Genomic DNA, 26,869 nt, shown 5'->3' with positions numbered 1-26,869 from the left:
GCACAATCTCCATCCCCAAAAAATAGTTCAACAGTCCTAGATCAGACATCTCAAATTCATTCTTCATTGCCATCTTGAAATCCTCCACCATGTTCTTGTCATCTCCAGTGACAATAAGATCGTCCACATAGATGCACACCACCAAAATCTTCCCATGAGCTTCTTTTGTGTATAAGGCATGATCATTGTCACTTCTCTTGAATTTTTCTCTCAAGAAAAACTCATCAATTCTGCTGTACCATGCTCTAGGTGCCTGTTTTAAGCCATAAAGAGCTTTGTGTAGACGAAGAACATAGTCTTCCTTTCCTTCTTCTTCAAATCCAGGTGGTTGCTCAGCATATATCTCTTCTTCTAGCTTTCCGTTTAGAAAAGCAGACTTGACATCAAGTTGAAATAACTCCCATTTTCTTTGAGCAGCAACAGCAAGAAGTAATCTGATAGTTTCATGTCTTGATACTGGCGCAAAAGTCTCCAAATAATCAACTCCATGCTGCTGAGTAAACCCTTTAGCCACCAACCTTGCTTTGTGCTTCACAACATCTCCTTTTGCATTTGTTTTGAGCCTGAATATCCACTTGACTTCCACCACATTTTTGTCAGCAGGTCTTTTAACCAATTGCCATGTCTTGTTCTTCTCGATCATGTGTATTTCTTCTTCCATAGCCTGTCTCCATTCTGTATGCTTTACAGCTTCTTCGAATGTTGCTGGTTCTTCAAAGCTTATGTAACAACCTTCACATACTTCAGCAGACTCAACATCAACGTGTGGAGCAGTAAGTAAGATATCACTCATTGATCTGGTTCGTCTATTTGGCTGGCTTGAACTGCTTTCTGGACTGTCAAGATCCAGATTAAAGGGCACTGGCTGAATGCTTCTTCTCCCTCTAGATTCATCATCGCCAGAACTTGAATCACCAACCCTTATATCTTCTTGTCTACAATCTGGTTCCAGAGATACAACAGATTGTTTGTTCACCCCTTTTTGCTTCCAATCCCACTTGCTTCCTTCATCAAATATCACATCTCTTGAAATGTCTATTTTTTCTTCCTCCAGCAAATAGACTCGGTAGCCTTTAGTTTGAGAACTGTAGCCAACAAAGATTGCTTTCTTGGACTTGTCATCCCACTTCTTTCTCTTTTCATCTGGTATGTGTACGTAACATACACACCCAAACACCTTTAAATGATTCATTGATGGCTTAGTTCCATTCCAAGCTTCAAGCGGCGTCTTGTTCTCAAGTGCTTTGGTTGGAATTCTGTTCTGAATGTAAGCTGCTGTATGGACAGCTTCTGCCCAGAACTTCATTGGTAAGTCTTTGGCTTTGATCATAGCCCTTGCCATCTCCACTAGACTTCTGTTTCTTCTTTCCGAGACACCATTTTGTTGTGGAGAATATGCTGCTGTTAACTGCCTTTCGATGCCATGATCTTCCAAAAACTTTGTGAATTCTCCAGAGAGATATTCAGATCCTCTGTCTGATCTAATCTTCTTTATCTTGCAGCTAGCTTGATTTTCGACAAGGTTTTTGAACTTCTTGAAGGTTTGAAAGACTTCTGATTTTGACTTCAAGAAATAAACCCAGACCATCCTTGTTGCATCATCAATGAACGTAAGGAAATATCGGCTCCCAATGATTGATAAACTCTGCATTGGTCCACAGACATCACTGTGAATTAACTCAAGTTTTTTAGTTGCTCTTGTCTCTGATTCTTTTGGGAATGAATCACGACTATGTTTGCTTAAAATACAGCTCTCGCAGCCTTCTTTCTCCACCACGAACTTGGGAAGATCCAGAACCATATTCATTGACTGCAAGATCTTCAGATTTGAGTAACCAGTGTGCCCAAGCCTTTGATGCCATAATTCTGCAACTTCATTTTTTGCCACCATTGCTGTTTCAGTGCTTGAGGACCACTTGATGGGAAAGCTCTTGTTTACCATCTCTACTTCAGCTACCTTTCTTCCAGCACCATCATGTATGATGCAACATCTTTCCTTAAAGGTGACTTGATATCCATTTTCAATCATTTGAGGGACACTTAACAGATTCTTTGCAAGCGCTGGTACAAGAAAAACATCTCGGATGATTCTCTTGCCTTTCTTTGTCATGACTTCAACATCTCCTTTTCCTTTGGTCATCAACACAGCTCCATTACCAACTCTTATTGGAACTTTGATGTTTGTGTTGATTCTGGAAAACACCTTTTCGTTTGGAGTCATGTGATTAGTGCACCCACTATCAATGAGCCATAAGTTCTCTTCAAATGACTCTTGATCATCTTGTCTTGCGGTGAACAAGTGATTCTCTTCTGCTTCTTCTTGTTCATGGGACACTTGTGCTTGTTCTGGTTTCTTGCTTCTACATTCTCTTGAAAAATGACCAGGCTTTCCACAGTTGTAGCATTCACTTCTACCCTTGTTTTTGTTGAAGTCTGGCTTCTTTCTTCCACTCTTTAAATAGCAGACATCTTCATTGTGGTTGTCTTTCTTGCAGAAGCCACACCACTTCTTTCCTTTTCCTTTGTAACTTGTCTTCCATGAGCTTGTCTTGCCATGGTCTCTGATTTTCAGGCTTCTAAAACGTGCATGGAATGCACCTTCACCATTTTCTTCATCTTCAGGGAAGAATTTCTTCTCATGAGCTTCCAAAGATCCCACCAACTCAGCAAAAGTCACTGTCTTGAGATCTTTAGTTTCTTCCATCAGTGATGACAGTGGAGCATAGCTCTTGGGCATAGAGGCTAGAATTTTAACCACCAAATCAAAGTTTGATCTCCCTTCACCTAGAGCTCTCATTTGATTAGCTACAGCCTGGATTCTTTCAGAATAGGGCTTCACCTTTTCTCCTTCCTTCATTTTTAGATTCTCAAAATCTCTTCTCAAGGCTTGTAGTCTAACCATCTTTACTTTTTCATTACCTTGATAGGAATGTTCAAGCAGCTCCCATGCTTGCTTCGCTGAAGTTGCAGACAGAATTTTGTCAAAGACAACATCAGCTACAGCAAGTTGAATGAGTTGTAGAGCTGATGTGTCTTTCGCCTTACGGGATCGCCAATCACCTACTTCTTTTGCATAGTCCGCTCCAGACATGTCCGGTGATCTAGATGGTGGTTCAGGGAGTCCTTCTTCAACGATTTCCCAAAGCTCTTTGTTCATCAGAGTTGTCTTCATCCTAGCCGCCCAGAATTCATAATTATGTCCATCAAAGACAGACACCAATTGTGAAAATTGCAGGTTCGACGCCATGTGTGTTTCTCCTTCTTGTTCCTCTTCTTTCCTTCTTGTTATTTTGATTTTCTGGTTCTGTCTTGTTCTTTTCTTGTTCAGACTTATTCAAGCTTCTTCAGTCTTGTTCAGCAGGGCTCCAAGGATCAGCAGGAGCTCTGATACCATGTTGCAAACTGCAGAAAATTGCAGGTTTTCTTCATGTTTCTTTTGTTCTGTTTTTGATCTTGTTCAAAGAAAAGAAAAACAGAGAAGTGTTTTGTGTTTAGAACGTATGAGAGAGACAGTAGTAGCAGAGAGAGAAAGATGAAGTAGAGAAATGATATTTTTCTTGCTTATTACACAATACTGGCTATTACATATATTTATACAGAGAACAGAACACTCTAGATCTTTCTCCATACATCCTTATTATTGACTTAGACTTATGAGTCTTTGACTTTTACATAACTAAACAACAGCTTCACGTGTTACTCTTATTTTCACATGTTTATGTTTTGTGGTTTGAGAACAAATAGGCATCATTCAACAGGGTTTTGAAGAACACGTACATAAACAGATGGTGTTCAAGTTTCACTTTCCTCATCTCCACATACTCCATCATAACCATCATCATGTTCCGAAAGGCTGTGTTGCGATCATGGTTGGTCACGAGGGAGATGAAGAAGGTCTACACAGATTCGTTGTTCCCTTGATGTTCTTGAGCCATCCTCTGTTCTTGAGGCTCTTGAAAGAAGCTGAAGAAGAGTACGGTTTCAAACACGCTGGTCCGATCACGATTCCTTGCCGTGTCGATGAGTTTAAGCATGTTCAGGAGATTATCGACGAGGAGACTCATCGACGTCATGGTCACGGTAACGGACACAACAACCACAACCACCACCACCACAACAACCATCTGCGATGTTTCTGAAGATCTGTGTTTGGTTTTGTTTGGTTTGACATGTAATTGATATTGGTTTGGTTTGGTTTGACTTTTCGTTTGAGATTGGTTTAGTTTGCTTAGTGATGATGATGATGATGAAAAATACAGAGTGCAATTGAATGTTAATGCTTCTCTCATCTTTTACCAATGTAATCGTGAGGAAAAAGGAATTTCAATGTGTGATTGCCTGATTGAAATAAGTATTATTTGGAAAAGGATTGTGAATATTTCTTATGTAATTGATTCTAACGCGTTCCGTGGACCATGTTGCTTTTGTTGTTCTTTTTCTTAGAGAAATTGCTTTGTTCGTTACGATTACATCCACCACGCCAAGTGTCCCGAATATATTCTACTTTTTTTAAATTATTTAGAAAGTGAAAGATTCAACAAATCTTAGAATTAGAAGAAAAAAAAGCATTGTAATGGTAACTCTGATTGGGATCCTTTTTTTTATCTTCAAAGAAAAAAAAACTCTGATTGGGATCCTCAGAAATTATATTTACATTTAACTTGGTCAACGAGTTAGTGCGCTTACCACGCCTAATCAATGTGATACTAAACATAATTGCGTATCTAACGTGATTTGGCATTTATTGACACCCAAAATAATAACTGACGGAAATCAAAATATAATGATTAGCAGACACTATTTTGGAAACGGTATACATACGTTTCGTTGTTGTATAACAATTGTGGAACAGTTGCATTGCGGTTGGAAACCTATGTGTGTTTAGTCAAAAAAAAAAGAAACCTATGTGTTTAAAGTTTGAACCAAAAAAACTGTTATGAAAAATTAAAAGTCTACTTGCTCCACTAATTTTAAACACTCAAAAGCTAGTTTAACTGCCGAAGATTTTAGGGCTTATTTGCCAAATATATTATTGCTATTCACATTTAACTTCCGATGTGAAACATTAATTAAACACCCTTCAATTTCTTGATTAGACATATAAAACGTGAAGTTTGTGGGCTGAACATCTAAAGATAGACTACAATACGAGAAACCTTTTTGTATTCTAATACAGTACTATGTAATCCAGCAACCTCAAAACCAAAATAAATTAAACTCATATATAGTGAAATAGAAAATAAATAAATAAAATTTCTGAAAAAATACAAATGAAAATAACTCATAAAGCTTTGTCATACAAGAAATAAAAAGGGAAATCGTTTAAGATGTCATCAATAATCAATACAGAAAGATTGTAGATTGATATTGATCAGAAGATTGAGAGCTGATGTGATCTAAATTGATGGACTAAGATTTATGTGTTAATGTAAATTTGATTTTAGTCCTGTAAATTTAAAATTTATACTTAAAAGGTATTTGTTTTCAGTTTTGTTTTATAATTATTTTAATAAATTAAATAATTAATTAACCCAAATTTAAATTCTCATAATGTCGGTGTCTCTATAGACTATGTGGTAATATGCATAATCTTGAACTTATATCTTTCTGGGTTGTGTTCTTATATTCATAAAAGGGTAAACTGAATATGGATTTCACCTCTTCTTTGCACTTTGATTAGTGTTCTCGTTGTATCATTTATATAGCTCAATCGTTTGTATAGATTTCACTGTGGTTCTTCTGTTCTCTTTTGGCTTAGTTCTTATCAATGGAAAATGATGAATTTAGACATCTAAATTTGAATTTAAATTTTATTTATTTTCATAATTTATTATTTTTGCTCAAAATTTGCTTATATTTTCTTATGAATTTTTATTTTAAATTATTTTCCATATATATATAGTCGTTAAAAAGGTAGAGCTTTTAAGTTTGACTTTGTGATATGTTGAGAAGGTATCTGCCAACATACAATAAAAATAGTATTTTTAACAACAATGAAAATATTGTTTAAAATGATGTTTGAAGTCTATCATATTCAAACAATTGGAATTTGTTAACCCTTTCTTAATAAAACTTGTATTTGTTCAAGGATGACCAAATAAGGATGAGGTGATTTACTCTACATATTTTTAAGTTTATTTTTAAATATTTAGATTAAAACTAAAGTGAATAAATTTTTTTAATGAAATTATCATGTGAAATATATAAATTTTATAATATTACTTAAAACTAATAGTTAAAATTATAAAAATGTTCTTGATTAATCTCACGAAATTATATTCAATATATATATATATATATATATATATATATTATATAGCAGGCTCCATGTTAAATTATTTTTAGATCCGTCCTTTGTGTTAGTAAGTTTTGAATAAATCAAATCTTAATTGATGTAGTATACATATTAATTTAATTTTACAAGAATAAAATGTTTAAGTTTGAGGTTTCTTTAAAAGGTTATATGTACATAAAAATAATTAAAAATAAACAATCCATAAGAAAACATAAGCAGATTGAGCAACTATGTGTTGCTTAATGTGTGTGTGTTTGAAGTATTTTTCATTTATTGTGGCTAGGTCTATCATTTATGTGTGTTTGAAGTGTTTTGTGTGTCTATGTTTAAAATAATATGATTTTAATTAATGTATTTTTAATAACATATGTATGTTTGTTCTATGGTGATATGTATGTTTTTAATGTATTTGAATTGATATATTTGCCATTTATTTCCGGCCAATATATAATTCAAGTTATTTTTATAACATGTATTGTGTTAGTAAATTTTAAATAAATCAAACCTTAATTGAGATAGTATATAAATTAATTTAATTTTGAGGGCTTTTTGGAGGGTTAATATAAAAAATAATTAAAATAAGCAATTCGTAGAAAAAATAAGCAATTTTGAACAAAAATTAAAAAATAATGAGAAAAACAGATTTAAAATTCAGATGTTCAGATAATAGTTTGTGAGAATATTAGATTACTTTTAATTAAAAAACAAAATATCCAAGATAAAACTTCATTAGAAACATATATTTTTGTAACAAAGGAAAATATTTTTGAAAACTGTAAACTTCATTAACCAATCTCATTTTTAAAAAAGTAGTCCAAAACCAAAAGAATCAATTAACAAAGAAAATGAAAAAATTGCTTCACAAATAAACAAAAATAATAATTTAGCAAAAATAATATAAATGTAATTCATTACATCCGATCGTGTCAATCGTTAAATCATGAAAACAAAAAAAAGATAAAGGAGATAAATCTAACATCCTCTTTGGACCGTTTTGTCATTCTTCTTCAACCCTTGCGATTGAGGCATAGGCCCATAGGAGTCATAGCCACATACATGGAGTTTGGAGATGATGAAGCTGCCACTTTGCTTCCTACTGCTGAAGCTGCTACCATTTTCTGCGCACCTTCTCTAACTTGAATGTAGTCTTCCTCTATCACAAACAACTGCACCCAAAACAAGTTCAACACTTGATATTTGTTTTTGAGAATTTTCATGAAATGGTATGGGGAATTGGGATCATGAGACTAACCTCGAGATGGCTAGCAACGAAATCGTCCAGCTTCCCGTACTTTTTCTTGTAATCATGCCAGTGCAAAGGTGCTAGCATTTTGCCCAACCGGTTTGGAAGCTGTTAATTGCACATATCAAGCAAGTCTTAGAAGAAAGACCACTTCCAGTTTCAACTGTTCACTCTCATTGTGGTTACGACTCTCACCGTTGAACTGATTCTGATTCTTCCACCTGCTGGTATAGTACGAACGATGCACGCCAAAAGCGACCTTTCATCCAGAAGAGTACTACTCTCTAAGTTCCTCCTCTCAGCGTTGCCAGATGAGACTTGAGCTTTAGCAACATTTTGTTCACCAGGTGAAACCTGACCATTAGCCTCCTGGGGGAAGATATCAAATCGAGAAACATATTCATAATGTTTTCTCACTAACCACAAGCAAAGAAAACTTTCTAGACAAAAATACGTGCATACCTCAGGTTTCTGAGTCAGGGCATTGGAATCTAGCCTTAGCGCGTCACGGAACTGTGAAGAAATGTCTTGAAAGGTATTATTATTCGCTGACGTATTGGACCCATTGCCAGATTCCACTATCTGTTAAGGGTAATCTCTAAGATAGTATCGTTTTGAGCAAGTATTATTAACAAGAGCATCCTTTACCTGTTCATTCACAGAGGACGATGGTGTAGTTGATCCGAGTTGTGCTCCGTGGCTAGTTTGATACCCTTGACCAAGGGACTGTCCATTGGCATGAACTTGGTATTCACTCTTTCCATCAGAACTAACCAAGCCATGAACGCCTTGAGATGGATGCACATGATTCTGCATAGGCAACTGTGAACTAGCCTGCGAAGAAAGTTAAGAAGGACTATATTTGGTCAGTAAAAGTTAATAAAACGAAACAAAATGATGCATTCTTTAATCTCTCACACCTTCTGCTGCAGTAACACTGATTGTGCAACATTAGGTGGTGAAGTTCCCCGAGGCTTAAGCATTTCTTGTTGATGCATGACAAAAGAATGTAGAGGCGTCACTTGACCTGCTTGAATGTTCTACAAACAATTACATGAGAAAAGACAGTCACGGTTAGGATACATTCTGGGAGGCACTTGTTGCTTTTAACAGTTTTGCCATCTAACGCCTAAAACTATACCTGGATTTGGTTTCCGCTGTTCTGGACAGTCTAGGAGTGGGAGGCACCGTTGGAATTCGTTTTCAAGCCGCTACCTCCCTTTACATTGGCAAGCTCAAGCTCAAGCTGTTGCACTGTATGCACATGCAACCTCTCCATCTCCGCAAACTGAACTCAATGAGATAGAACAACATAAGATAAGAGTAGTATCATCTGGAGAAGAAGAAAAAAAATACGTCAATATAACTAACCTGTCTTTGGCAACCAAGCCAGAGCTGGTTATACTGCTCGGTACGTTCTCGAAGTTCAGCCTGCAAGGAGTGATTTGTAGATGATTGTAAAGCATCCATCTCTTGAGCACGCGCAATCCAACCTTGCGCTTCTCTCAGTTGCTCATCCTTGTACATGACTGTTTCTTGAGCAATCCTATTCTACAAGCCATCAAGGATAAGGACTATGTTTTTAGCGTATTCAAAACTAAACATGACAATGGTATAACTGCAAGATCCATAGCATAACTTGATCGTGGAAAGCTAACCTGTTCCTGCAATTCAGCGTACTGTCTCTCTTTCTCTTGAAAATGCTCCTGAAGTTCAGATAGTTTATGTATATTCTGGGACCTCTCAGCATCAGAGTAATCACGCTCCCTTCTGCATATTAAGAAAGAAAAAAAGTAGCTTTATACATATTCCAAAACCACAATGTACAAGTCAAAGGCCCAATATGTGAAGACACTTAACAAAAATGGGTAAGACCTTAACGAAGAGAGAATAATTTCAAGAATTAAAAAAAAAAGGCACCTGAGAGTACAAAGTTCTTTGTTTTGTTCTCTGAGGAGACCCTCTTTCGCCCATGCCTAGTGGAAGTTTACAAAGAAAACTTAGTACTATCAAAACCATTCAGATAATTAATTCATATAAACCAACGACATACACACCGCTTCGTTATCAAGCTTAACAGCAAGAAGCTCTCTATCTTTCTCTTCTAACTTCCTCTCCATCTCCCGAACAGATCTCTCCTTCTCGAGAATTTGCTCCTATTAAAGAAGAACAAGAACAACAATTTGAAAAATACTCGATGAGACTTACAAAGAAGAATGCGGATACTAGATGATAGTTCAACCTGCATTACAGCAGCAGCATTCTCATACTCAGCAGACGTAGACTCAAAGCGTCTCTGAATCTCCATGGCCATCATCTGAGCTCGTAGCTCAACCTCCTGCTGCTGAAGCTCTCCTTTTTTGCCTAGAAACGGTGCGTATCTGCTCCAAGAGTTCACCATCCGAGCAAGAACCATCCTCCATCGTAGTAATGGAGTAGATATCCTCTCTTCTTCCGTTCTACAAGAAAAACAACACACAAAACAATCTTGCTTCTTCCACTCTCACAAACCACGCAGGAGATACGACGGAAGAGAAGAAGCAGAGAGGGATGATTAGTTACCACATAGGCTGTGACGTTTCCCAAGTTAAGAGTATCCGAAACGGCGCGCCACTCTTTCCTCGACTGAAGAGACCCGCCGCCGCCGCCGCCGCCGCCGCGAGTCGCTGCTACGCTCGAAGCGTTTGTGTTCATTAGAGAGAAATCGAAACCCTAGCTAATATGCAGACGAGGAAGATTGTGAATGGTGGAAATGCTTGACGACTAGCAAGAGTGCGAGTGAGAGAGACGACGACGACGACCCAAGAGTTGAGTTGCAGAATCAATTATTTGCCATTTTTCTACTCCTCAACTCAAGCTCTGAGTATGAAGTGCAATCCTGTCTAGTCATCTTGGGCCTTTATGGCCTCTTGGCCCAAGTTTTTCTGAGCCCATCACTTCGGCTGTGGTCTCTGTTGCGTTTGATTTCACCGTACCTCCTCAACTACAAATAAATATGCACTTATAAATGGTCGACGAATGAATTACTAGAGCATACACGTCATAGATCACTTATGGTGGAATAAAAAGGATACGTAATTGAAAATTTTGTTTTTTTTTTCTTTTACTTAGAGGATTAAACCCGTTAACTAAAAAGAAGAAGATTTTTTGATCGATTTGTACTTGTAAATTTGTTTGGCAAATTTTATTTCTTGTATTATTGATATGCATGGTTGAATAACTATGTAGCATGTTTCAAAAATAAAATAATAAATAACCATGTAGCTAAATTGGTTTTATCAACTAAGTTTGATATTTAGATGAAAGTAATTAAGAAAGTCCCTTTTTGAGTTAAGAGTTTGTTTGCCAATTTTCCCTTTTATATTTTAGCAGAGATCCGGTTGATTTTTAGTCCAAGTCTTTCAATTTGATATTTTAGATCAATGCAAAGAATGGACCTTGGGATATTCAGAAACCTGTAGGAGCAAAAACCGTTGCCATAAAACTGATACGCACATCCATAAAACCGTTTCATTTTCATCAATGTCTTTTCAAATATAAAAGCCTAGCCAACCTTTTAACCATGTCAGAGACAAACCTCTCTACAAATCAGAGGATGACGACTTTACATTTGGTAGAGGCTCTTGGGAATTTGACTAGTTTCTTCAACCTATCGTCTCTTCTTGAATTATTAGAAGCCAAACGTAGAATGAGTTTCTCGAGGACAGCCGAATTCTTTAACAAGTACTTTACCAGCTTCATTTCAACATCATACTGGACTGGTGCTATCAAATCAACAAACTCGAGAGACGATACCAAACATTCAGGCACAGATGAGAAACTCACTTGATCAATCTCCTCACTAGGAACGTCGTGATCCTCTTCTCTGTCATCGCATACCTAGAGAAAAACAAAGAGAGGGTTAAAACTTAAAACGCAATGAAAACATATGCGCAAGTTTTATAGATATCTTTACTACACATAGGGTTTAGAAAACCATCACCAAGACGAGGTACTTCAAGTTTGGGAAGCTCTCGAGAAAGGCTGGTAACCATTGAAAATCGTGTAGACAAAGAGTGATATCCAGGTAGGACATGTTACCAAACTGAGGCAACGGTTCGAGTTTCGTGTAGTGACACATAATCTGGAACCAAAATGAAAGAAAAAGAACGTGGGTGAGAAAATTTCATAATAGAAAATCACATGTCCTATACCAACATTTTACCTTGAAAGTCCCCCTACTTATTTTCATACTCTTGGCCATCGAGATCGCATGGAGAAACTTGTGGATGTTACTTCTCCTCAATGGAACGTATTCGTCATACATATCGTCGAAAAACTCATCCTCAATTTCTATCGAACGGACAAAACCGATGAGAGAAATTTCTAAGACGCTGTTGGACTCAATATTGTGTATTATGAAGCTTTTCGATACGTTATCCTTGATGGTCATAAAGCATAGCCGAGGAGCATCAATAACAACTCCTGCTGAATCAAACACGGAAGGAGAAACTCGATCGAAAGTGAGCCTCTTCAATGACCGAGAGTGCACCCGAAAGACTTTTTCATCGTCACCGGATACGACGATCTTTAAACATTCCAGCGCGGGGGAGCATAAGACAAGCGTCTCAAAAGTTGCCTCATTAGGAAACTCGATATATTCCAAGTACATAGCCTTCAGACTAGGTAAGGAAACGAACTCAGCATCAGCCAAGGCCACTTGGAAGAGCTTTAAGCAAACCAGCGTCTCACAGTTGTAAAGTCTTTGTGGCATCTTGTTAAACCGACGGTCTGCGTAAGAGTAAGAATGAACATGCAGATGTTGGATCTTACGCTTGACCGCAGCATCAAACCATGACGTGAGACAATAACCATCGTCTACGTCTTTTATATCAATAGTTAACTTGACTTTCTGAATGCACGAAATACTATTGGAATTGAAGAATCTGTCACCGAAAGTCGTAAAGCTTTTGAGACCAGAGAACTCTCGAGATCTCAACTCCAAACTAGGAAGGGAAAGCCAGAGATGCCTCCATCGAGTGGACAAAACACTAGTCTTAACAGCTTCCTTTGTGGAGAGAAGAGAAAGTATCTGACATGTCAGATCATTAGGTAAATGGCTTATCTCATCTTTCTTCAACGTGGACCGAGCCTGATTCGGTTTCTCTTCATGAACCATGTGTTTTAGATAGAATGCAAAACTATTCTGCATAACAAAATATTGAAAATACAAGCTTCAGAGAGACATTATTAGTTTGTCAACCTAACCGTCTCTCTAACCTGATAAAAACAAAAAAAATCTCTAACAAGTGAAGAGAGGTCTTTAAAGCTCCATCAAACCAGATTAAACTCATAATATACATCAATCATTCGGTTGAATACATACAAAGAAAGAGCACAACTAGAACCACATGAAAATTATTAGTCACGCTAGGGTTTTTCGAAGTTTTTTTTTATGTGGTTATTAAGAACAAAACCAGTTAACTGTATTAAGAAGAGGGGGAAAAAGAAGAACGTACCGTGATCATTGATGAGGGATGGAATCTGACTACCACCACCGAATCCACTTCGTCGTCACCCGTAACGCCGTGCGTTTGATTGTACTTTTGCTATTACAGCTAATCAAAAAGTAATTGATGCGTAGCTGTTGGTTCGATGCCGGTTCTCTCTTAAGCAGGTTGTGAAATCGAGGGGATCTCGGACCCACCAACCCGGTTTGGTTTTAGACATTTAGATTATGTATAATTTCAGATTATTAGTTTACTACTTGAAGATTTGTCATATGTCTGGATACGGATAAATTAAAATTAAAATCAAATCAGTTTTTTTTTTCAAAATACAGAGAGAAAATTTTCATAAATGTTTTGGTTTTTTGTTGTAGAAAGATTAAAACGACGCCGTATTCTGTAGCAGCTGATGGCTCGATTACCTGTGAATAGAACGATGTCGTTTTCGGTTCGGGGCTGGTCTCTTATTGAAGCTATAGAATCGGAGCGTGATTTGAGAAAGGAGGAAGAAGGATGGGGTACGTGTTGAGGGTAAGAATGGCGTCTTTCTTCGCCGGAGCTGCGACCGCGTCTTTGATCGGCCTATCTGTTCTCTACAAGGATTACAAACTCGCTCACGAATCCATTTCTCACCAGGTTTTTTTTTTTTTTTTGCAATCGATTTCTGTTTCCTCGTTTCGTATCCATTTCTTTCGATTCTCCTGGGAACAATTTATTTTATCTGTGAATAGCTTCAATCGCTAGCATAATAAGGGAATTTGCTAATCTGTGTTGGACAAAGAGATCATTCTAGGGTTCATATATTTATTCATATATGTAAATCACTCAATTTTTGATATTCATATATGAATTAGGGTACCTTATTTGTATATATGAACATGCTCGAGTGTTTCATAAACGCAAATGCTTTAGAATTAGTTCAAACATGTTTTAGAAACTAGTTTTTTTTTTTCAAATAATCTTGAGATGCCAAAGTGTTAGCAAGAGAACACAACCTACTGTGGTAATAATGTGAGTGTTGATTGAGTTGTGAAATGACTGTTATCAGTGTTTAATATCCATATCACCATTTTTCTCTCTCTTTAGTTTCAACTATGTGGTCTCTGTTTCCCACAGGCAAAGGCTTTTCATGACTCTCTGGATACAAGGATCTCTACTCTTGAGAGTTTGAGACAGAGTGAAGTTCCTCAGGCAACAACTGATTAGTATATGTTTCATACATTCTGTTCTGTCTTGCTGCTGATGTTGTTTATTTGAGGTGTTCTTTTTTTTGTTTTGCGGTTTTGGATAAACTTGAAAGTTCTTGTATGACTACTGTTATCAAACGATTAAGTTAATGTAGTCTACAATGGATTGAAACTTGCTGTAACACTCTGCCAATTATAAAAATTTATGTTTCAGTTTATTCTTTTGGATCTTAAGTCGGTGGAATCCTGATCTTTAGTCAGACCAGATTTCATCTAGGCCTCCCTTTAAGCGTGGATCTTCAGGTGGTAGCTTAAGGTTTAGCAGTTACGGTAAAAAATAAGCACCGACTATAAAGAAGACTAATCTGGTATTTCGTGAAAAATCAAGTATGGGCCGAACAAAGGAGCCTAGTATCTTGGTGGGTTAAGACCCAATTAACCGAACAGAAGTTCCACAATCTCAGACTCATGGGTTTAGAATTTTTGGTTTTGCACCAAACGCTTAAATATTTACCAAGACTCTTCTTACCTCAATCACATGTCTAAAACCTCTGTTACATATACTGTTTTGCATATATATTACATACAACAAGATGACTATCAAAGTATTGTTTGCAAAATGCATAGACACGTACGTCATGCACAAAATTTATTTTGGCGCTTACGTTTACAATTAACAAAAAAAAGTTGCTAAAATGTGTAATTTGTGGTTTTTCTTTTAACATTTGAGGCTGTAGCATTATTTAGAAAATATATAAATACTATATAAGTTTAAAATGGAAACGTAAGAACTACAACAAATAGTGCTCCTTTAAAATAGTTTTAAACCATATATTTCATCAGATCTTCAATCCATGATTTCTTATAGTATTTGAAATCAACTTTGAAATATACCACTATAGAAAATAACCTTCTATTTCAAAATGGATTAGAAATACTAATAAACGAAAAACGGTCCTTTTGTAAAATAGACCCTCAAGTTTTTAATAATATTATTGGATTGATTTTAAAAACTTTCCAGATAAGCATTTAAATATTTTTTATTTTACTTAGTATAAAAAGATTACATTTTATTTTATTTTATTTTGATATAAATTTCTTGAGTTTATTTTACTGTTGATAATACATTGTTCCTTTTGCTACATTTTGATTTTGCAACATCTGCAAAGCAATTGGAAAATTCGTCTTTCATTTTAAGCTACACTGGAATTTTTTTTAGAATGTAGCTTGAAATTTATTTAGAAATATAAATATTCCATTCAAACCAATTGCTATTGCTACTTAGTTGTGAGTTACTGAGTTCTGACTTAAGTTTCTTCTTATAGTGAAATTTCTTTAGTTCTGGTGAATATTTTTTTGACGAAATATATTTGCATTAATGATAGGAATTAGTGCATTGCATAATCCTTGAATTGATTACATAATTCTTTAGTTCAGTGATTTAACTATTAATAGTTGTACACAAAATTGAGTTAGATTTTGGAAAAGACGAATTATGTAAGATTAGCGGATACAATGCTAACTAATTTTTTGTAATGTAAAGAATGTAGTTAGATGTAGATGTTATAGAACGATTCAAGATGGTACACAAATAATAAATAAACATGAATTTTCATAAAAAAAATAAAATTATTATTTATAAAATGGTTCATACAATATTTCTTATAATTTATAATAAAATTATTAAGTAGTATCAAAACAATAAGAACTGTTTGAATTTTTAATTCGAATCATGTAGATGTGTGCGATCCCAAAGTCTTATCTAGCATTTACGTTTTCGATAATGTTTTATTTCAAATGATGGAACAACAAAACCATCCATGTTGAAGTGTCGTATATATCTGCATGGCGAGATGTGTATAGGTATGAAGAGGAGGTGTCGGGTGATAACGAAGCCACCGTACCACCGCCAAGGAGACAAAGGCATTGCTCTCTCTCCCAAATCATTATTTCTACTTTCTTGGAATCTGCCACTAAGCAAAACACCATGTGCTCTCGACATGTCTTCCATTATGATTTACTATTCGTTTTCCTTGTGTTTCTTTAATTATGTGACCGAATATCTTCGTAATGGAGAAATGGCATTGAAATATAATTGTTCTTTTATAATCTATTAAATTAATATTAAATTTAATTCTAAAAAAAATAAATAAGATAAACTATCTTGCCGAAACCATAAGCCGGCAAGATACAAATTAACACCCGAAGACAAGGGCTGGAGCAAGCGCTTATCCCAATTCCCCATTAACTAACTTAGACTAAGGAAATAAGGAGGGTGTATTCAACCGAGAGTTTTAGATGATTTGTATTAAAATGACAAATCCATTGTTATTCAAACATAAATTTAAAAAGTTCATTTAAAATCCACTGTTATTGAACTTGACATTTCGTAAAGTACTCTGAAATCTACTGTTATTGAAAATAAAGTTGTGGAGTTTTAAAGTTTTCAGATGATTTTAGGGTGTTTGGGTGGAGTTTCTTAGTTAAAAAAAATAGAATCCAAATTCCATGGTTTTAAGTGATATTCTAGAGTAATTTAACAAAAATCATTCAAATCTCTGCAACTTATTGAAATCATCTAAAACTCCATTAAAAATCAAATCACATCAAATGTTAAATTGAATACACACCCCTAAAGATATATAACTGGAAGCTGAAAAGAACAACAATAAATTCAAAGAAGACAGTCTAAAAAGCATTTTCAAAAGACACTATATAATTTAAAATTTGAAATTTTTTTACTTTCCAAAAAGAAATTTCAAAACGTCAAATTTGAAGTTTTGAGTAGTGAAACTTCAGATATAGAGTGTCACTATTCAAAACTCCAAATTTGAAGTTTCATATTTTTATTTGCATTTTAATCCTTATAATTAACATATTAGATTTATGATTCTTAAATATTTTGTCAATTATTTTTTTTTTAATTCTTAAAATTATAATTCATAATTATTTCAAATTTTCCTTTACAATTTAAATTTTACACATAAAATTAAATAAAAGCTTTAAAATAAAGACTTATAATTTTAAAACTAGATTTACAAAACAACAATATTACAAAAAAACTTAACAAATGCACTTATTAATCATATATGAAAATATTACAGAAAATAGTTTTTAGGATAATGTGGTATTTTATTTGTAATTTGATATTTAATTGTGTATTCTATGTAAAATTTTATATAGTGTAACATTTTATGAATTAATATTTCTATAGTATTTTTACATAAGTGATATTTATTTTTAAAATTGTATGAATTTAAATTAAGTATGATAAACATAAGGAATTTATTATAAATATAAATACTTATGAAGTTAAGTTTGAAGTTTTGATTTAGGAGAATACTGCCTTTAAATTTCAAATATGAAGTTTTGGAAACTTTAAAATAGGGTATCTTTTTTTGGAGATGCTTTTATAATATTTTAAGACTTTAATTATAAAGCAAAAATATTACTAAAAACTTAATAAAAATTCTAAAATAAGATACATGAAGACATAATTATTAGAAAATTTTAAATATTACAAAACACTAATAGTCTGATAAAATTGAACCGGAACCTCAAAAATTTTTAAAATATTTTCCCAAAAATATTTTTGTATAGCCAAAGATAGAACATTACGGAAATAATTTTATGGAATAATATGGTACTTCTCTTGTATTTTAATATCTAATCATGTATTTCTATTTATAATTTTATATATTTAACTTAATATTTTATTAATTAATATTTTAAATTTTATATATGTACAAGATTTATAAAAGCTTTATGGATTTATATTAATTATAATAAATATAGGGATTATAGTGCAAAATACAAAGAATTTTGAAATTAAGTTTGAAGTTTTTTTTTTGAGAAGAAACACCTAGAAACTTCAAATTTAGAGTTTTGCAAATTGTAAAATAGAGTTTCTTTTTGGAGATGCTCAAAAGCTTGGTTTTACATTTACATTTAAAACTTATATATATATATATATATATGTTGACCAAAAATATATATATTGCATTGCATTTGACGCTTATCAACATTGATATTTAAATTTAACGAAACAGCTTTTGAAAGAAAGAAAAATAACCATCCGGGAATGGTTTAGCAGAATTGCAATTTTTTGGAGATATGAGTGAAGAAATTTCACGACACTAAACTTGTGTAGTAACACGGTTATAGGACTAAACTTTGAGTCGTATTTGAAAATTCGAGAAAGAGTTCATCAGTGAACTGAATTTATTTTGAAAAATTAGTCTATACCTTTACATAAACTAAATACCCCATGTTCATAAAAAAACACATAATCTGGAAAAATCAAAATATAGTCTGCATTTGCAGAGCCAACAACGTATGCATTTAACATAAAAAGATCAACTTTTAATTGGATGTGAAAGAAGAGAGCATCAGTATTGAAATGGGAAAAGACTGAGAAGTCAGAATAAAAGGACAATAAATGGGGACATGGGTCCTGAAGAAGAGAGAGTATACACATCAACTTTTACCATCTTATTTTGTCCGGTGGCTTTGTGCTTCATTGGATTCAAAGGTTAAGACAAACAGAAAGACATTACTTGGCTATCCAACAACTTCACTTTCTGTGCTCTTGTCACAATCTCAAGCCCATTTTTTCTTACATCCAACGTATCAATGATTCCTTTTAAGAAATTAGAACAAAGAGAAAAGATATTTCTGCAATTTGATCCAAACGGGTAGTGTATAATTCTAATATACGGTATGTAGCTCAGAATTTTGGGACGGACTAATTCATCTTCTGTCCATATTGAACATGATTATGAGCTTCCCTAGCTAGTAGACCAATTCATCTGCATGTTGGTTTAGGTTTAGCAGCCAAATGCAAAAGAAAAAACAATTAAGAGGTATGATGGTTTTGGCCTGGCTTGACTACTGGAAGGTTTAGTGTTTCTACGTCTCGTCATGTTTATTTTTCTCAGTTATTTACCAAGAAGTTCGCATATCGATCGTTTCAGACTAGACCAGTCCGCAGCCCGCAGGGTTTTGGTCCACCACAACATCCATTAGACCAAACGTTCCTAATAACCAACCATTTGTTATTTTTATATTGTCTTGATTATCTTCTTACTAATCTTAAACTTTTTATCAATCTACGTAGTAGATTCAAGAGAAAACTTCTCCACCGTAAGATCTTTACATCCCCTAACTGATAATGGTCTCAAGATGGGTCTGTCTTTTAAGGATCGATCCAAATGTCGGAAGCATGGAGGCATACTATAGGACAATCTTGGCGGCAACCCATCACCACTCATCCATTGCATCCAACCCAATCTCTCTCCTCTCTTCTATGTATATATATGTTACATTAGTATGACATAAAAGTAAAGGCAAGCAACATTTAATCATCATCTCCATTTCTCAAAAATTTATAGCCCACACAACCTGCAACCTTCGGTAAAACTGATCTTCACTTTCCTTTGTCTTGTCAAAAGCCACATGTTCTTCAGTCTCTTCTCAACAAAGATATATAAAGGGAAAATATTCCCATAATTTTTACAATAGTTTTTAAACTTTAAATCCTCATGGACTTTCTCAAAGTTTCTGACAAGACAACATCTCCATATAGAAGTAACTCTCTGTTTGGTTTGAATCAGCAACACATGGAGACTCATCCTCATCCTCATCCCCATGTCATTACCCCTTGTAACAATCTCCCCTTCTCTAGTCTCTTTGTTTTGATTTGATTCTCAAAAAACAGAGACTAAACGAATGTTTTCATCTCATGATTTGTAAAACAGATGCAGGAAATGGAGTTATGGGATGTTACTACTATTACCCTTTTACAAACGCGCAACTAAAGGAGCTCGAGAGACAAGCGATGATCTACAAGTACATGATCGCGTCGATTCCCGTTCCTGTTGATCTTCTTGTCTCATCATCACCTCCCTGTAATAATAAAAACGCTGCCGGAGGAGATTTAGAGCCGGGAAGATGCCGGAGAACAGACGGGAAGAAATGGAGATGCTCGAAAGAAGTCGTCTCTAATCACAAATACTGTGAGAGACACTTGCACAGAGGCCGTCCTCGTTCAAGAAAGCATGTGGAACTTCCTTATTCTCGCCCTAGCAGTAGCAACATTAGTTGTTCCGAGAAAAACAGAGTTCTTAGCTCTATAAAAGACAAAAGAGTGGAGGTTTCATCAGCCAGGTCTTGCTCTTTATCTTGTCTCAGAATCATCATCCTCTCTCTGTTTTGTTCTTTGAATCTGTCTTTTTGATTATTGTTATGAATTGAGAACAGAGGAATCGAGATCTTTCCTGTACCGGCGTCTAACGAGCAAGAAAACAAGTATCTGAACTTTATAGATGTCTGGTCCGATGGAGTGACATCATCTGAGAAACAGAGAACCCCTGCTGCTGCTTCTTCTCCCAGTGGCAATCCTTGTCTTTACTCGCTTGATCTTTCCATGGGAGGAAACAACTTGATGGGCCAGGATGAAATGGGCTTAAGGGTTATCGGGTCGGGTCGTGATGATCCGCACGGGTATGGTCCATATGGTGGGGGTGTCGTGTCTTCTTCACTTGATGAGATGTCGAGCTGGCTTGCCACCACGCCCGGGGGACCATTAGCTGAGATACTGAGGCCGAACCCGAGTTCAGCGTTTTCTGGTGAAATGGAAGCGAATAGCTTGACGGCGACTCCCACTCCGAGCTCGTCGCCTTCTAGAGTGGTGAAGAAAGTGACTGGTTCAGTGTCTGATGAAAGCAGCCAGATTTAGGAGTTTTATGGAGTTTGGTGATGACAGACTTCGTTTCTTGTGCCTCTTTCTTATTTAAATCTTTTGTACTTGTAAACTGTAAGCAGTTACTTTCGATTAATTATGGACTTTCTTTCGACATTTAATCCCAGAATAAATATGGACTTTAATCGGTCAATGCCACTAATTTTGATTAGAATTTTCCACATTGTTGAATAAAGAACAAAATGATAAAATATGTTTTTTGATTTTTAAGTAAATCAGTTTATATTAAATGTTTAGATTGGTTAGGATATAAAATGTGTATTCATGTTTAATTTGTATCTAATACCATTAAGTTATCAATCATGTTTTATTTCGTTTTTAAAAACTATACAAAAATAATAAATAAATATACAATTTCGTATGTGATCGACAAGCAAAACAATAAAAAATTATGGATCTATCTATACTATTATTTATGAAGTGATTTTGCTTACTTGTCATGTTCTCCATGATTTTAGCTAATTTTGCTTATTTGTCATATTTTATTAAGTTTAAGATAAATTATCATTGATGTATTATTTAATAATCTTGATAATAGCCTTGATGAATATTCTATATAAATAAAAACAAATTTTATTTTATTAATATTAAATTTATATGTTATATTAGCTTTTCTTATTTGTCATATTTTTATTAGGTTTTAGACTTTTAGATAGGTTATAATTTATTATTAGTTTCTAACTATTCACTAATTTATTTTAATGATATAAAGTTTATATGTTATATGCTATATTAAATAATTGATTACAAAATAATATTTTAGAATTATCAAAAAAAGATAATTCTTCTATATATATTCTTTTTTGTGCCTATCTGAAAACAATATTTTTATTATAAAAGTTAAAAAAAAATTAAGATACAAAATAATTTATTATTAAATATTAGTCAACCAAAAAATATAAATATATTTTTTAAACTATCTCTAAGATATGAGTGTTTTATAAAAACTTAACACAATAATAAGTATATAATTTGATTAAAAGTATTTGACATATATAAATATTTTGATGTTTGATTTAATTATTTAAAAACATAAATAATAATTTATTATGCTGGTTTTAGATTAATAAGACATAAACTAATAAGTATTTATAAGAAATTTATGCCCGCATGTGCGGACAAAACACCTAGTTTGTAAGTAAATTAATAAGTACACTATATATAGTTTGTAGATTATTACTGTAATTGTTTTTATTAAGGAGAATTTGTTTGTTGGTCAAGTTTAAAAAGGCTGAACCTCCAGCTAGAGCCTCGGTAGAACATAATCCAATAATTGCAACGTAGCTTCTCATGGTGCAAACCTTAATTATAAGTCATAACCAATTCAACATAATTGATCTTCGTCACGAATATCTTTGTTATTTATCCCCAATATTTATTCAAAATTAGCAACAATTTGCAAAGTTTCATCACCCGTTACCTACTTATAATCAACCTTACTAATGGTATATTTTCCTTTTTTTGTTAAAGAAGAATCTTTTTGGACTTATGGTCTTTCATCAAGACCCACCCACGCCCATGCCCACTACTGCTATATTTTCCACACTGTCGATTTTTTCGTCGAATAATTATTCTCTCATGAAACAAGAGTATTTTTTCCAGCCATGTCTTTGCTAAACGAGTGTACTTCTTTTGGTTTTGCAATTTTCAGGAACCAGCATTATCAGCAGTATCCTCCACAGTCGCATTATTATGTAACGTATCATCCACCACAGCCAATGTTATGCACCGTATCATCTACAGCCACAATATTATGCGCAGCATAATCCACAATCGCAGTATGCTTCACAAGAATATAATTCGCAAGAAAAAAAATCGGAGTATAGTCCGAATGTTCTCTATGATCCACAGTCTATGAACGTGCCGAGAGAGGATCAAGCGGTGTCTCAGGCTCGACTTCAATCTCGCTGCCGTCAACATGAGATTATTATGTTTTTAATATTGAAATTCAGACTTTTGTTTATACGAAAGTCTATTCTGTTGTTCTCAAATTCAGACTTTTGGTTAACTAACAAGGTTATATCGTTTTAATTAGTAACAAAAAAAAAAACTTTTTAAAACTTATTCAATCTAGTTTTTAATATTTATATGTTATATGTAGTTAGTTGAACATTGTGCTGCTATCTCTCCATTCATGTTTATCCATATAATTATTTTTGCCTGTTTCTTTCTTATAAAGAGATTTGCATCACAAAAACTTATTAAATTCTCTAACTTCTTCTAACCAAGGTTATATCGTTTTAATTAGTAACAAAAAAGCTTTTAAAACTTATTCAATTTAGTTTTTAATATTTATATGTTATATAGTAAATGATACGCAGTTAATTGAACATTGTGTTGCTATCTCTCCGTACATGTTTATCCATATAATTATTTTTGCCTGTTTCTTTCTTATAAAGAGATTTGCATCACAAAAACTTATTAAATTCTCTAAAACTTCTTCTGCGAATCCCCACTAGTTTTTTTTTGCCATGTCTCTACCAAAAGATACAGATACAAAGATATATGTGGCAGGTTTGCCTTGGATCACAAAAACTGAAGGCCTTCGAAATTACTTTGAACAATTTGGAGAAATTGTCTATGCTAATGTTGTTTGTGATAGAGCAACTAAACGATCAAAGGGCTTCGGGTTTGTAAGTATCAAACAGTATGTAACATGTAGAGTAAGAGATTATTTTTTAATCATGAGTCTAAGTTAATATTCTCAGGTCACGTTTAAAGAAGCTGAATCTGCAAAGAGTGCTTACGAGGATCCAAATCCGACTATAGACGGACGAAAGACCAGTTGCAAACTTGCTTTTCTTGGTGCTAGGGTTCATAATAACTTACCAAACCAAAACGGTTTAGCCTCAATTTCCCCCCAATTCAATTAACTATTTGCAGTGATACTTTCTCGTTATAATCGTTGTTCTTCTAACCGCAGGTCTAGCTATTTATGTAGATCCCTACTGGTATTTACTCATTCTTCATCTGTCAAAATTGTTCTTTTTACGACGGAAAATTTATCATTATTCCAGAATTCGTGTGTATTTCTTTTGCATCATATATTGTGGTATTAACATGAGACTAATAAAGTTTATGGTTTTTCCATATTCAGGAACCAGTATTATTGGCCGTATTATCAGCTATACTATCAGCATTGCCCTTGGTTTAGCACCTATCCGTATTAAACGCAATCTCAATCTAAGACAGAGAGCTTCTTGTTCTGTTACATTCTCAGAGTCAATTCGGTTTAGTTTGTCTGACTTTATATTGGTAATATTTATCATGCATCTGTAGAATTGATTCTCCTATATTTCAGCTGAAACATTATAATTTATGCCCTGCTTTTTATATAAATGTTCCATATAAAAAGACAGTTTATGAGCATAAAAATCTATTCTTGTAAAAACTCTTTTTTCAATTGCAATATTCGTGGATATTCATTCAAGTCTTGATGGATCAATGAATCTCTTGCTCAGCTTCCTCGTATCTGTTGAAAAAACATAGACTACAGGTGGGAACAAGGGATTTACTTGATTCTTCAAGAATATAGACTAAAGAAGAGTAAATGATTTTAATAAGCACACGCAATATATGGACCCACCAATCTCAAATCTTTACGCGTCAAGCTCGAAAAAGATACAACCAGACCACAATGAGTTATTGAAGAAAAAGTAGGGAAAATTAATCAGGTGATATGCTTGGCCAATAGGGAAATACAATTCAACTATAGATAGGCTCGGTTTTTGTTAGTATGCATCAAAAGAGTATATACATACAATTCTTGATAAACAGTTTAATATTTCTTTAAAAGTAGTACTAATGACCAAAACAAAACATCATCAAAACAAAGTGAAAAAAACTATAGTGTATATCTATGGTTGATTATTCAATATACAGTATCTCATATATCGGTAGAGCAACGAGTCCCTTGTATTGAACCTAATGGAGAAGTGGTCATGTTCGGTCCAAAAGCCACTAGTGCAACACAATTCACATTAAACCGGTATGCGCCAGAGACAAATGTCCCGATCTTCCACCTAAGCTTCCCGTCCATCTTCATACCGATGATTACTCTACCGGCGGACCGATCACGAACGATTTGATAACCATAGGACTGAGCAACGGGTAACTCATTCCCTTGGAGAAACGCTGTCAAAAGATTGATTTCTTCGTGAGACTGATAGAAAGGCGGTAGAGAAGCCTCTGGTGTTATTTGTTGTCCTCTGTATGCTGAGTATACTAGAAGCTTGTCGTAGTATATTCCTACTTTTTTGTTAGGGTTTTTGGAGAAGATTGTGAGCTGGATTGAGGAGTTGAGGAGATGAGTGGTGGAGGATGAGACATCGAGGGTGTAGATATCAGCTTCCGTGAGGGAGAACTCGGGTTTCGCGGGATGGAGGATGAGCCAGATGAGGAAGATGATGAGGAGAAGGCCGCTGAAGAAAGTAGAGATCGTGAAGAATAGTTTCTTACGACGGCTGTTGATGTTAATCCCTCCTTTTTTGGCGCAATGTTTTGGAGAAGTTTCAGAGATTTGAGACATTTGGAGAGAGGAGACCGAGAGAGAATGAAGAAAGGAGAGGAGGTGAAGGGCTTAGAGCAACGTTATCGGGCGGGACCATTTTGAGTCCTTACAACTAAAAAAGCAGAGGAAGCATGACACACAGTAAGGACGACACAGCAAAGACTATTAAGGACGTTCCTTATATAAGGACTTTTTTCCTTGGTCCCCCTCGGTTTTGATGATCAGTGGTCCCTCCCCCCCTTAAGGACGCAGCAAGGACGACGCGATAATGTTGCTCTTAAATAAAGAGAGAAGTGATGGAAGTAGAAAGCTATAAGCACTAAAGCAGCTATTATCTTTGTTTTAGAAATGCTTTTTGACTTAGAGGTTGCTTGTGACTTGTTGCTCAAAAAAAAAAAAAAAGGTTGCTTGTGACTTGTGATGGTGTGAAAATATCAACCGTTGATTAACAGATGAATGGACTTTTGTTTTCTTCTGTCTTTTTCCTTTTTAATGTATTTGCCTGAACGTTTTAGTTACTATTATATTATTAAACATGCTTTGATTAGTTAAGGCAAACACCAATTGTCAATGAAGGTAACACACTACATTGTGAGACTTTAAAACTTTTAGTTTTTCTTGCACACTTTAGGTGAGTGCATGGTAACTTTTATTCTTTTATGACCCGGGTCATCCGAAAAATTTAAATGGCTTAAGTGATAAAATTTATATTACTTTCTATTCAAAATTTTCATAGAAGGCAAAGTAAGGTTGAAACTCGAATTCGTAGGGGCCATTATAGCATAAGTTTTATCACTTCAGCCATAATTTTTTCGAATAATCAATGAAAATACAAAATTTTAAATATTTTTACGATTATTTTATAATAATAAATCTAGACAATAGTTTTATTTATTTTGTATGGTATATAATTAAATTTAAACTATATTAACATAGATATATAGTATATTTTAATATGACTATTTAATAAATGAGTCTTTCTAATCATATGATTTTATGATTATTTATATCTTCTTATAAAAAAAATTAGCTACTGATAACAAAATTTCTGTGAGGAACTTTCAATCGTTTTAAAATTTATAATCATTCTTGAAAACTTCATTGCAAATTTTGAAATTAAAATATTTATTATTTTATAAGGTATATAGTTTAACATAGTTACTTATATATAAGACTTTATGGTATATTGTGCTGAATATCTATTAAATGAGATTTTTTATTCATATGATTTTATGATCATTTGTATTTTCTTATAATAAAAAGAAATTAAACCATTGATCATAAAAAATTAATGTGAAAATATTTAGTAATTTATATTCATTTTAATTTTTTAAATATAACATATAAATAAATCTAAAATTTGTTATATAATGAATGTGATAATTTAA

General features: G+C 34.1%; 6 protein-coding genes and 1 pseudogene across 7 annotated transcripts; 4 read left to right on the top strand and 3 right to left on the bottom strand.

Annotated features, from left to right (window-relative positions):
* The first annotated feature begins 3,319 nt into the window (after positions 1–3,319).
* Positions 3,320–4,426, top strand: LOC108842581 (auxin-responsive protein SAUR32). Its single transcript, XM_018615552.2, has one exon. The coding sequence runs from the start codon at positions 3,786–3,788 to the stop codon at positions 4,137–4,139; it is 354 nt and encodes a 117-aa protein (XP_018471054.2). The 5' UTR covers positions 3,320–3,785; the 3' UTR covers positions 4,140–4,426.
* A 2,735-nt stretch (positions 4,427–7,161) lies between these two features.
* Positions 7,162–10,232, bottom strand: LOC108838260 (uncharacterized; annotated as a pseudogene).
* A 755-nt stretch (positions 10,233–10,987) lies between these two features.
* Positions 10,988–13,348, bottom strand: LOC108841101 (putative FBD-associated F-box protein At5g53635). Its single transcript, XM_018613881.2, has 4 exons — positions 13,037–13,348; positions 11,743–12,723; positions 11,521–11,661; positions 10,988–11,417 (listed from the first exon to the last, which is right to left on the bottom strand). Exons 1-4 carry the CDS (start codon positions 13,043–13,045, stop codon positions 11,127–11,129), a joined length of 1,422 nt encoding a protein of 473 aa, XP_018469383.1. The 5' UTR covers positions 13,046–13,348; the 3' UTR covers positions 10,988–11,126.
* Positions 13,349–13,475: 127 nt separating this feature from the next.
* Positions 13,476–14,429, top strand: LOC108840002 (uncharacterized). The gene is made up of 2 exons (XM_057002692.1): positions 13,476–13,660; positions 14,141–14,429. Exons 1-2 carry the CDS (start codon positions 13,538–13,540, stop codon positions 14,228–14,230), a joined length of 213 nt encoding a protein of 70 aa, XP_056858672.1. The 5' UTR covers positions 13,476–13,537; the 3' UTR covers positions 14,231–14,429.
* Positions 14,430–19,533: 5,104 nt separating this feature from the next.
* LOC108840049 (growth-regulating factor 7) lies at positions 19,534–21,067 on the top strand. Of its 2 annotated transcripts, XM_057002691.1 has the most exons (4): positions 19,541–19,623; positions 19,824–19,872; positions 19,968–20,376; positions 20,470–21,067. In XM_057002691.1, exons 2-4 carry the CDS (start codon positions 19,830–19,832, stop codon positions 20,945–20,947), a joined length of 930 nt encoding a protein of 309 aa, XP_056858671.1. In that variant the 5' UTR covers positions 19,541–19,623; positions 19,824–19,829; the 3' UTR covers positions 20,948–21,067. The 2 variants fall into 2 exon arrangements, with proteins under 2 accessions (XP_018468365.2, XP_056858671.1); XM_018612863.2 differs by having other exon boundaries at positions 19,534–19,872.
* Positions 21,068–23,226: 2,159 nt separating this feature from the next.
* LOC108841559 (uncharacterized) lies at positions 23,227–24,316 on the top strand. The gene is made up of 4 exons (XM_018614311.2): positions 23,227–23,604; positions 23,680–23,812; positions 23,895–23,922; positions 24,069–24,316. Exons 1-4 carry the CDS (start codon positions 23,443–23,445, stop codon positions 24,139–24,141), a joined length of 396 nt encoding a protein of 131 aa, XP_018469813.1. The 5' UTR covers positions 23,227–23,442; the 3' UTR covers positions 24,142–24,316.
* Positions 24,317–24,734: 418 nt separating this feature from the next.
* Positions 24,735–25,566, bottom strand: LOC108839894 (NDR1/HIN1-like protein 26). Its single transcript, XM_018612673.2, has one exon. It carries the CDS (start codon positions 25,497–25,499, stop codon positions 24,858–24,860), a length of 642 nt encoding a protein of 213 aa, XP_018468175.1. The 5' UTR covers positions 25,500–25,566; the 3' UTR covers positions 24,735–24,857.
* Positions 25,567–26,869: the final 1,303 nt, after the last annotated feature.

This window comes from Raphanus sativus, chromosome 2 (genome assembly GCF_000801105.2).
Source record: "Raphanus sativus cultivar WK10039 chromosome 2, ASM80110v3, whole genome shotgun sequence".
NCBI lineage: Eukaryota > Viridiplantae > Streptophyta > Magnoliopsida > Brassicales > Brassicaceae > Raphanus > Raphanus sativus.
The sequence above is the reverse complement of the archived record's forward strand: the minus strand, read 5'-3'. Positions and strand labels throughout refer to the sequence as shown.

What these genes read in the sequence shown, in the direction of transcription:
- LOC108842581 (XM_018615552.2), top strand. Translation starts at nt 3,786, where the DNA reads ATGGTGTTCAAGTTTCACTTTCCTCATCTCCACATACTCCATCATAAC.
- LOC108839894 (XM_018612673.2), bottom strand. Translation starts at nt 25,499, where the DNA reads ATGTCTCAAATCTCTGAAACTTCTCCAAAACATTGCGCCAAAAAAGGA.
- LOC108840002 (XM_057002692.1), top strand. Translation starts at nt 13,538, where the DNA reads ATGGGGTACGTGTTGAGGGTAAGAATGGCGTCTTTCTTCGCCGGAGCT. An exon ending in ACGAATCCATTTCTCACCAG is followed by an intron (nt 13,661 to 14,140) that starts GTTTTTTTTTTT and finishes TGTTTCCCACAG; the next exon opens with GCAAAGGCTTTTCATGACTC.
- LOC108840049 (XM_018612863.2), top strand. Translation starts at nt 19,752, where the DNA reads ATGGACTTTCTCAAAGTTTCTGACAAGACAACATCTCCATATAGAAGT. An exon ending in TCCCCATGTCATTACCCCTT is followed by an intron (nt 19,873 to 19,967) that starts GTAACAATCTCC and finishes TTTGTAAAACAG; the next exon opens with ATGCAGGAAATGGAGTTATG. An exon ending in GTGGAGGTTTCATCAGCCAG is followed by an intron (nt 20,377 to 20,469) that starts GTCTTGCTCTTT and finishes AATTGAGAACAG; the next exon opens with AGGAATCGAGATCTTTCCTG.
- LOC108841101 (XM_018613881.2), bottom strand. An exon ending in TAAGTAGGGGGACTTTCAAG is followed by an intron (nt 11,662 to 11,742) that starts GTAAAATGTTGG and finishes TTTTGGTTCCAG; the next exon opens with ATTATGTGTCACTACACGAA. An exon ending in ACTTGAAGTACCTCGTCTTG is followed by an intron (nt 11,418 to 11,520) that starts GTGATGGTTTTC and finishes GTTTTTCTCTAG; the next exon opens with GTATGCGATGACAGAGAAGA.
- LOC108841559 (XM_018614311.2), top strand. Translation starts at nt 23,443, where the DNA reads ATGTCTCTACCAAAAGATACAGATACAAAGATATATGTGGCAGGTTTG. An exon ending in GATCAAAGGGCTTCGGGTTT is followed by an intron (nt 23,605 to 23,679) that starts GTAAGTATCAAA and finishes TAATATTCTCAG; the next exon opens with GTCACGTTTAAAGAAGCTGA. An exon ending in ATTTATGTAGATCCCTACTG is followed by an intron (nt 23,923 to 24,068) that starts GTATTTACTCAT and finishes TTCCATATTCAG; the next exon opens with GAACCAGTATTATTGGCCGT.